Raw genomic sequence first — 10,845 nt, 5'->3', positions numbered from 1 at the left:
GAATCGGTGGGAGAGGCAGTTTCTAGTGCTTGAAGGCGAGATACGATCTTGTCGAACCTGGAGCGCAGGGAAGTCTGGGTGGTGGTGAAAGTATTTTGGTTTTGGTTAAGGAGGGTAACGACTTCTTCTAAGCGGGATAAGGTGTGGGAGAAGGTGTTGTTGGCCATGGGAGGGATCAATGAAAGCACCAATTGATGGATAAAGCTTTGTTCCTGAATTAGAGGCCAGGAACTTCCTCCAAAATGAAAGGTAAGAAGATGGAAGTTCTGAAATTTCTCATTGCCTTCCTTTTATTCATTACATATATTTATAGTGAGTGAATATGAAAAACGATAATGATTAATCCTAACAGTCTTGCCAGCACACAGGGGACAAGCCATAACCGAAGGGATAGGCACTAACGGAAAGTATCATCAAACAATGGTACTCAGGGGAATCAAGCACTACACGGTAAATTCCCTAAATTGTCCTTTTGCTGGTAACTGCTTAGTGAATGAACTCCTCCCATCTTGAGGGCCTTTTCGTGATTCTTCTTGGCCTTGGATTGTTGCTATCAAAGAACCTGTCTTACCTCGAGTATCTCATCCAATCTCAAGTGAAGCCACTCAATGCTCACTTCCATATTTTTCATTTCATTTGCAGGACTAATCATGTTATGCGGCTCATCTTCTGTGATTTTATTGAGACCCTTGTCTTCCAATTCTGAGAGGATGATATCACCTCTAAAGAACATTGATCAGAATGTTATCATTGATACCATAGAATTCTCGAAAATATCTCCATGCTTTTTGAGAATTTTTCTTAACATGGCGAGGAATTTTGGCTTCACTTGGTATCCTTCAAGTGTGTTCTCCTCCACCAAAAGTACAAGTTTTATTGATCCTTCATCTCTCCTTAACAAAACATAAACTTTTTAGATGTGGAGAGACTAAACTTTCTGTAATTTTGGTGCAACAACGGGTTTTCACATTGCCTCAACTCTCAAGATGACAAAGAAAAATCAACAATGAGTATTCGTATTTCTGTATCCTACGTGTCATGCAACTGCTAACGAAACTAGCTAGTATTTAGTCCTCAACTTTAATACTATAACAGAGAAGCAAATCAAGGAAATGACATTAATATTACTTTTCATGTGTGCACGGCTCCACCCTTACAAAGAGTCAAAGAGTATTCAAGTCTTTCAAAATATTTAGAAACTGCTACCACAATCGTGTACTCAGAAGTTAGAAACACATCAAATAACAATATCGATCGATAGTTAGAGAGACACAGAGAGACAAAGATTTTTGTTTTGATAATGGGAGGTTGAAATGAGAAGTAGAGATTATTATTCTATTCCAAATTCACATTTTTTAACCATTTTTGTTTCTACAAAAAATGATTATTCCATTGAACAATTTTCATTCATTAGCATGTCTTACATACTAATGAATGAAAATGTGTTAAAAAAACCATTTTAGCCACAAATATGTTGCATCATTCATTAGTATGTCTTACATACATACATACCTACTCCTTGGTGTTTTCTGAATAAGATTGAAAAGAATCCATATCTTAGACCTACGTCCCTTTTGTTGTTCTTCTTCCACCTCCAGGCATCAATGTTCTTCTTCTTACTAAATTTCAAAGCAAGAACTCAAACTCAAAACACTTGTTTAAACTTAGAGAGCGTGGATAAATTTTTTCTTACTTGAAAATCATGAATATCATGATAACATGATATTTTTTATTGGACTAAAATAAAAATTAACTTGAAAAAGTAAAATTTTCACCTCTTCCCATAAAAAAGTTTTCATGAGAAACTAGCTAAAAACATTCGCAGGATCCTTTTCTAAGAATGTTATCTTTTAAAAATATATATAAAAAACTAGGATTTTCAACCTAAGTTTCTCAAGAAACTAAAATTTTTCTCCAACCGAACACCCCCCCCCCCCCCCTAATGTATAGTTTTCAAACTCAAAATATTAATTCAATTCAAACTTGTTTCTTAACCAAAATGTTACTGTTAATACATGAGAATACAAAAAAAAAAAAAAAGAAATCAACCGAGAATCGGCTTTGGTAACAATACTCTGAAGATACACAGAAAATGAAAAAAAAAGTAAAGAAAATAATGCATGAACAGATGGACAATGTTATCATCGGAGCAGGTTTTAAAGTTTATGTTGGCATTCCAATCACTGCGATCATAGTCGTGTTTAAAAAAAATTAAACTTTATAAGCGAATTATATATGTTTGTGTTTTAATATAATATGTTATTAATTTTCACTTTATTCTTTTTTAAAATGAAAAATTATTAATTAAAATTTTGTAACAAAGTAATTTCGATGTCTTACCTTATAGTAATTCAATTTAATACTATTTTACAACATTGCTATTTGCTATAGAGTTTAAAAATAATAACTTTAAAAAAACTTCTTTTAACAATGACAATAATTACAAGTGTTAATGACAATAATTACTAAGTTTAAAAATAGTAATTCAATATTTTTTACTATAATTTAATACTTATAATAAAATATTAATTTCTTTTATTAGAATTTATTTCAATATCTTTAATTATAGAATAATAAAATCAAAACTATCAATATCAAATTTATACTCACTAAAATTCAAAATTGTGTCATATTAATAGAAAACTTATTAAATAATATATATATATATATATATATATATATATATATATATATATATATATATATATATTAAAGCATATAATGTTACTAATGAATTGATTGCAAATATATTAAATTTATTCTATGTATCTTTTTCTAAAATAAAATAAAATATTTAAAAAAGAGGTCAATTCTAAGATGACCACCCAAACAAGTTTTGTATAATGGATCACTATTATTTATCATCAAATTCATCTAATTTCATTTCTCTTATCCTACAACTCTCCCTCCAGATTCAAATTTATTCCTGGTCTACTCTGTCATTTGCCGCAAGTCGCCGTTGGAGGCAATTTTTCGGCAACAACGTTTCATTTATTTTTTCTTTCTTTCTCTTCATCCTCTCCCTTCCTCCCTTGATCTATTCCTCATTTGTTGTGATCTCCTCCTTCCTCTCCAGCGTGCCACACCAGGTCTGCACCAAATCCATCCGTCATCAACTTCACCGAAGCCGCACCAGATTCACGACAATAGATCTGCACCAACTTCATGACTTCCACGATTTGAATAACCGTTACGAGAGATTCATGTCTAACACTTTGGAACCCATGTTCTGCTTGCACCAGATCCACGATGTCGTCGAGTTTGTCGGAGCCCAAATTCATGGCACCGCATCTCGATTTGAACAACCACTGTGAGGGATTAGCATCTGACACATCGAAATCCATGGTTCATGGTGCACACCCACCAGATCTATGATGTTGTCAAGTTCGTTGGAGAGCAAATCCACGATACCAAATCTACATTCATTTCAGTTCTTGTTAATAATGGAATTTCTCTTTATTTGTTTATGTATTTATTTTCATTGGTGAAACTTTGTGTTTGCGTTGTTTACTTGATGTCATTGTGTTCTGTTGAATGGTGGTTGAGTGCGCCGAGCAAGTGGTTGTGAGAGGCGGGGGTTCAAGGCAGTTTTATCTGGAGGAAACGTTATCGTTGGATTTGTTCAACAATGGTGATCTCGATGCGGTGATCAATGGTGGTTGCATCGAAACAAATTTTGGTTTTGGAATGAAAGAAAAAGATTAAAATAAATGAAAAGTCGCTTCAGAAATTGTCTTTAGCGGCAACTAATGGTGGTCACTGACGATAGCAACTACAATGAAGAAAATAAACAGTACTATTATGCAGACGGTGCGCCATAACACTATGAACATCAGACCAATCTAAAGGCCACTATTAATGGTTCATAATAAACCACCTATCAAGTGGTCCACCGAACCAATGGCCTAAAAAAAATGAAAGAGCTCCTTTTTGTTTGTATAACAGTGACAGGAGAGTGGAGACCAATCACAATTATACACTCATCCACTCTCCCTATTGGTAGCAACGGCCATACAAAACTTCCAACAATACACTCCCTAGTTGAATACACCCTCTTAAGTTTTTTAGCCATCAAAGAGATACATGATATTTCTTTTATCAAAAAGTTTAATTATTTGTCACGTTAAATAGTATAATAAGAACAATATGATATTTTTCATAACTTTGAAAAATTAGATTCTTATATCTCCAATGAGAAACAAAGCTAAAACAACATTATTTCCTAGGAATGTTGTTTTTTTAAAACAAATTAAACATGAAAAAAAAAATTCCCAACTTCAAATTTTTGTAAAATTATTTTTTTTTCACCAAACACCCTCTGAATTCTTCGTTATATATTAGTTATTGATAAGTCCAATTAATATTTACACCAATAATAGAATTGAAAAGGAAGGAAAAATAAGATAAATATTTTTTGGTCCTTAAAAGTATGTGACAATGATAGAATAATTCTTAAAATATGAAAAATTCAAATTTAATATCTAAATATGTAAAAATTGTGATAAATTGGTATCTAAACTTTGCAACTTAATCTCAAATTTGTTCTCAAAAATATAATTTATCGTCAAATTGATTCTTAAACATTATAACTTAATGACAAAATGATCTTATAAATTTAACGACAAAATAAATGAGTCACATTTTGGCTTTTTTACCAAATGGGAGGTAATTTTTTACGCTTTTTGTTATGAGGGTCGATTTTAAATTATTATTGAAAATGAGATAAATTGTAATAAGTGTTAAAAATTTCTGAGCAAGGAGTCATAACATCTGTTATGACTTATTATTATTATTTTTTAGCTAAAGTCGTAAAAAATTTTACGACTTCAGTTTAGATTTATTTTATTTACAACTTCAAAGTGGTATATGTTTTTTTTTCTTTCGATTTTATGACTTTGAAGTCATAAGTTTATTTTTTTATATATATTTTATGACTTTGAAATCGTAACTTTTTTTTCCTTTTTTTTACGTGTAAAGTTTTTTGTTTTAGGGTTTTTTTTATTTACTTGTATTTTATTTTGTTTTGCTTTCACTTTTTTTTAAATTGTAAATAATTTTATTTATTTATTTATTAAATAAATATTTTTATTTTTACTTGTTATTAGTTTTATTTAATATCTTGTATATATTTTTTATATGATTTTATTTAATATGTTTTTAATATTATTTTATTTAAAATATTTTATATATATTTTTAATATTGTTTTATTTAATATATTTTGTATATTTAAAATTTAGATAATTATTTAATAAGTTATTGAATTTGATTTGTTTTGTAAATGAAATAAATAATACAAAATACTTAAATTTTAAAAAACTAAAATTTTAAAATATTTTAATTTAAAAATCCTAGACACTTAAATGAAAATTAGATGTTTTTTTAACAAAAAATTTAATAATGGGATGATGTCCCATATTGAGTTATTCTAGACATGCATGTATCTCATCTTATTGCATTGCCTGTGATGGTTGTTATCTTATTCTACTACCTCTGACTCCTCTGTAGGGTGATCAGATGTAAAGTGTTTTAAAATTCAAATTTAATAACATTATTAATAAATTATCTAACATATTAAATAAAATCATATAAAAAGATATTAAAAACATATAACATATTAAATAAAACCATATAAAAAATATATACAAAATATTAAATAAAACTAATAACAAGTAAAATTAAAAATATTTATTTAATAATTAAATAAATAAAAACTATTTACAATTCTTTTTAAAAAATTGAAAACAAAACAAAAGAAAATACAAGTAAATAAAAAATCCTAAAACATAAAACTTTACACATAAAAAAAATTACAACTCCAAAGTAGTAAAATAAAAAAAATTAAACTTATGATAAAATAATAAACATATACGACTTTAAAATCTTAAAAAAAATTTAGCTGAAATCTAACCCTTTTTTTTATAATTTAAGTTAAAACAAATAATAAATCATAATAAATTTTACAACTCTTAATTAAAAGTCGTAATTGTTATTACGACTTACATGGTATTTGATAATAATTTAAAATAAATCCTGAAAAAAGCCTCACATTTTTTGTAAAAAGCTAAATTTAATATTTTTTATCTAGACTAATTTACCACATTCCCACACTTTTAAGAGCCAAATGAATACATACGAGGGAAAAAAAAGTCTAGGAATTTGGATGGGCCCTTAGAATATTCATATTTGAACAATACCTTTCCCTTTCCCCATGGTGATTAACTGATTATAAAATCCCCGAAGACATTGCAATTTGCATCTAAACCTGTTGGCTGTTACATCAAAATTTCACACTGATCCCCAAAAGCACCGCTAAATCATACTCTCTCTCTCTGGTTGAGTCGTTGTGTTATTCTTTCAATTTCAATGGATCGAAACCAAATCCTTCTCGTTGGGTTACCAATCTTCCTCTTCTTCTCGGACATTCTCAACCTCTTCTCTCCTCAACCCCCTCCCAAACCAACCCATCATCATCACCTTCCCATCCACCCCAAACCGCACCCTCAACCGCACCTTCAACAACCCCTCGAGTTCCCTGCGCAGGTTTCTCAATTACCCTCTTCAAATTTACGATTTTGCTCCCCTTCTAAGTGCCAATTTTTGTTATTTTTATCTGGGGTTCTTCCAACCATTTTTTTCCTTTTCAATTTTGTACAGAAACAGAGTGGTTTTGGCCCAATTGGAGCTGGCAACACCGTGAGCATTGATTTCTGCACTTCCTGCTCTTACAAGTTCGTCCAATTCCTTTCTTTTTACCGTTCCGATCTAATTGTTAATTTATGTTGCGGTTGTTAATGTGTGTGCGGGTTGTTGGAACAGTAAGGTGTAGTTGTTGTTAGTATTAAAAAATGATCCGCGACCATGATTTGAGCTACAATATCAAGGTTTTTTAACTGTTCACAAATTGGGACCGCATCGGCCACGGTACCAATAAACGTGACGAAACCGCAACGCGACCGCCACAGACATTTTAAACCCCAATGTGCCATATTGTTTTTGTTACTATTTCGGGGTGTGAGGGTGTGTTTGGAAACGGATCATGGGCGTAATTTTTAACATCAAAGTGAACGCTACTAGTTCTAACTAGTAACTAGTGTTTTCTACATCATGGACGTGATTTTTTGCCTATAGAATGTGTTTCAAAATACCTCAGTTTCTTGGTATTGAAAAGGAAATGATGGACTAGAAAGCAAATTGAATGATAGAAAATGTTACTTGTGTGACTGATGCTTAATTAACAAATTTCTTGCATATCCATGTTGTGTCTAGTTTTAGTTATTTGTTATAATCACAATTCTCAACATCTATTGGTATTAAATTATCTCGGTGTCTCTCTTATTCAGGTCTATTTCATTTTGTGTGTTTGTATATTTTTGTTAATGATCAATTCAACCATTAGTCCTGTTTATAAGTTTGAGCAGTTGATCCTCCCCTCCCTTGAAAGAAGCTTAAATCACTGCCCTTGCTTCTTTGTTTTAAAATTACTCACCCCTTCCTTAAGAGATCAGTTATGTTCCTTTTCAGTGAGTCTATTAGTGGTGGTGAACAACTATGAGCGAGCCTGCTAGGAGTACTTTCTTTCATCTGCAACTTCTAAAGTTACTGATAACTAAATGGTGGTTTAAATATTCATACAATCTGCTTTTTTGAAGTAGTAATGTACTACTAGACTTTGTTATTTTAGTATTGTGAAGTTTGTGGTTTATTATTTTGTTTTATTATGGTGTTAAAATATTGCTGAATTGGTATATTATTTATAGGTATTTTATCATTTTTTGATATGAAGTAGACTTTTATGATTCTACGAGTTGAATTTACATAGCTTTCGCAACTCTACGTAGACTCTCGAGTTTGATAACCTTGGTGTCTTTTATTGATGATGGTGTTTACATCTATAACTGCTAAGGGGAAACTTTGGAACTTACTAGGTCATGTAAATCTTTTGAATCATTCGGCTTCAGAGCATATTATTGCACTAATGTTTATATTTAATATTTGAACACTTTTCATGGCTTTATGATCATGTTGTTCCTTTTGACATCATAGGTTTTCTCCAAATTGAAAGAGAACAGATTCCCTGGGGAAATTGAGTTGAGGGAACTTGTTGGGAGAAGATTAGCTAGTACAAGATTTGCCAGTGGTATTGAAGGTGGTGTTGTGCTCTAGAACCCTCAATAGCTGATTGCAAGATTTATCTCATTTATTTGAAGTTAGGCCTTGAGAAGATACATCACACAGATTGAAGCCTTCAAAATGGATGTTAAAGAATCAAATTTTTAGTTAGTGTTTGTGTAATTTGTTTTGTACACTGTTAGGTAAGCTAGTGAATAATAAGCAAGCATTTTTCTCATGCTCTCACTTTTGAAGCCTTTTTTTTTCTTTTTATAAACTTGGATTTCATAAAAAAAATATTCCTCCATTTACTAACATGAACACTCTAAACCGGTGGTTACTACTAAGTTTAAAAGGAAAATGTTTAAGATCTCGAGTTGAGATCTTGAACATTTTCCTTTTATATATGTGTATATATACATCTATATGTAGTTGTTGCATTATTCATTGCATTCTTTCCTTAATAGTCGTCGTCGTTGTCAAAACGTAATCATAGTAATAAAAAAGAATGAACATGTTTTACGGCACCCTTACCGAACACGTGCTAAGGTTAGAATCATGAGTGATATGGAGAAAGTTCAAGAACAGATGAAGGTCGACATGGAGGTCATGAAAGACCAAATGACCACCATGTGGAGGTCATGATGAGTATGAGAAAAATGATGGAGGTCAACGTGGCTGCAGTCATTGCCACTAGTACCGTCACTTAGGTGGACTCGACTCACCCATCTGGTATCAATCAAGTAAATTGTCCAGTCCTGGATATGGTAGGTCTGGGAGGCGAAGCGTTGGGAAGTACAGGCGATCCTTATTTTGTGCAAGTCCAGAGCAAGCATCCCTTCCCACCATATGGCCTGCCTCCCAACTATGCACAACCCAATATTGAACGAGTCCGATGAGAATGTCGATAACTCCTCTCCCATACCCATTGAGAGCCAACAACCCCAGTCTATTCATACACATGTCTATCAACCCATGGGGGAGTCACCTGAAGTACCTCGAGATCACGTTCTAGTTGACTTCGAGTCTCACCTCGGATATGCTACTGAGGGTTAGGTGTTTTGTGACGTACCCCTGCCAAACACTGTGGGGGGTCCTCAGTATCGCCCACAACCACAACCCTTACATTTTGTGGTGGGAAGAGGGCCTCTTGCCGTGGTGGAAAGAAAAAAATTCGATCATATAGAAGAGAGGCTGAGGGCCATTAAATGAGGCGGAAATTTTGCCTTTGTCGACAAGGCAGAACTGTGCCTAGTGCTCGACTTCATCATTCCTCTGAAGTTCAAGGTGCCAGATTTCAAAAAGTACAAGGAGATTACTTGTCCCAAGAATCACCTGAACATATACTGTCGGAAAATGGGAGCATACCAAAAAGATGAAAAACTCTTGATGCATTTTTTTCAAGAGAGTTTGGTTGGGGTAGCTATCACTTGGTACCCCAATCTAGAATCTTCCTGGGTTTGTTCTTGGAAAGACCTAATGGCTGCCTTCATCAGGCAATACTAGTACAATTCTGATATGGCCCTGGATAGAATGCAGCTGCAGAACATGTCCAAAAGGGAGTAGGAATCTTTCAAAGAATATGCCCAGAGATGGAGGGATCTGACGGCTCAAGTAGCGCCCCCAACAATGGAGAGGAAAATTATCACAATGATAATAGACACTTTACCTGTGTTCTACTACGAGAAAATAGTGGGATACATGCTCTCAAGTTTTAAGGATCTGGTATTTGCAGGCAAAAGGATCAAAGTAGGCCTAAGAATGGGCAAGTTTGATTACGTTCTTCAACAAGTTTTGACAATAGGAGGCCTGGGGCAGGTGGAGCAAAGAAAAAGGAAGGAGACGCCCACGCCGTGACCGCAATACCCATATGGCCAAGCTCCCCGCAAACCTCTCATAACCCTATGTATTAGTATCCCCCGCACCAATATAATTACTTGGCCAATATCGGATCTTTTCCCTACCCGATGCCCCTTCGATCGAGAATGCCCGATCAACCACAAAGACCTCCCCAACATCACCCACAAAATCCATTCCCTACACAACCTAGATCGAGTGCAAATCCCAACCCCAATACAAACACCAACCCAAGGAGGAACTTCCTAGAAAGAAAACCCACGGAGTTCACCCCAATGCTAATGCTATACGCCGACCTGCTACCATCCTTACTCAACAACCAAATGGTTGTCAACCTCCATTTCCCTGATGGTACAATCCTAACGCCATATGCGGCTATCATGGTGGCGTCCCGAGACACTCTGTCGAGCAATGTGTAGCTTTTAAGCACAAAGTACAAAGTTTGATTGATGCGGGATGACTTACATTTCAAGAGGATAGTCCTAATGTAAGGACTAATTCACTTGCAAATCATGGAAGCTCATTGGTGAGCATGGTGGGAGAAGGGAAATCTCAAGAGTTGAAACATATAGGGGATGTGTCGACTCCAAAACGGTTCATATTGGAGGGTGTCATACCCTAATTTCGTCCGGGGACCTTTGCTTGATGACATGCGACCTTTCTTTGGTCCTTGTGAGGTGCTTGGCATCCATCATTGGGCAATTTGTGAAATTCCAGGACATGCCGAAAAACCAAAAAAAATATATTGATGCACAATCCGTAAGTTCCCGTGACACACCGGAAATCAAATGGAAGCATCGTTGCATAATTAAGTGAGGTTCCGTAACATTCCGTAAGTCAAAAGGGGGATGATTATGTAATCCGCAAGGTTCCGTAAC

General features: G+C 33.8%; 1 protein-coding gene across 1 annotated transcript; it reads left to right on the top strand.

The window, feature by feature from the left end:
- The first annotated feature begins 6,238 nt into the window (after window positions 1-6,238).
- LOC114416088 (selT-like protein) lies at window positions 6,239-8,427 on the top strand. The gene is made up of 3 exons (XM_028380966.1): window positions 6,239-6,541; window positions 6,656-6,729; window positions 8,045-8,427. The coding sequence occupies exons 1-3, from the start codon at window positions 6,365-6,367 to the stop codon at window positions 8,058-8,060; spliced, it is 267 nt and encodes an 88-aa protein (XP_028236767.1). The 5' UTR covers window positions 6,239-6,364; the 3' UTR covers window positions 8,061-8,427.
- Window positions 8,428-10,845: the final 2,418 nt, after the last annotated feature.

Source organism: Glycine soja, chromosome 1, assembly GCF_004193775.1.
Source record: "Glycine soja cultivar W05 chromosome 1, ASM419377v2, whole genome shotgun sequence".
NCBI lineage: Eukaryota > Viridiplantae > Streptophyta > Magnoliopsida > Fabales > Fabaceae > Glycine > Glycine soja.
The sequence above is the reverse complement of the archived record's forward strand: the minus strand, read 5'-3'. Positions and strand labels throughout refer to the sequence as shown.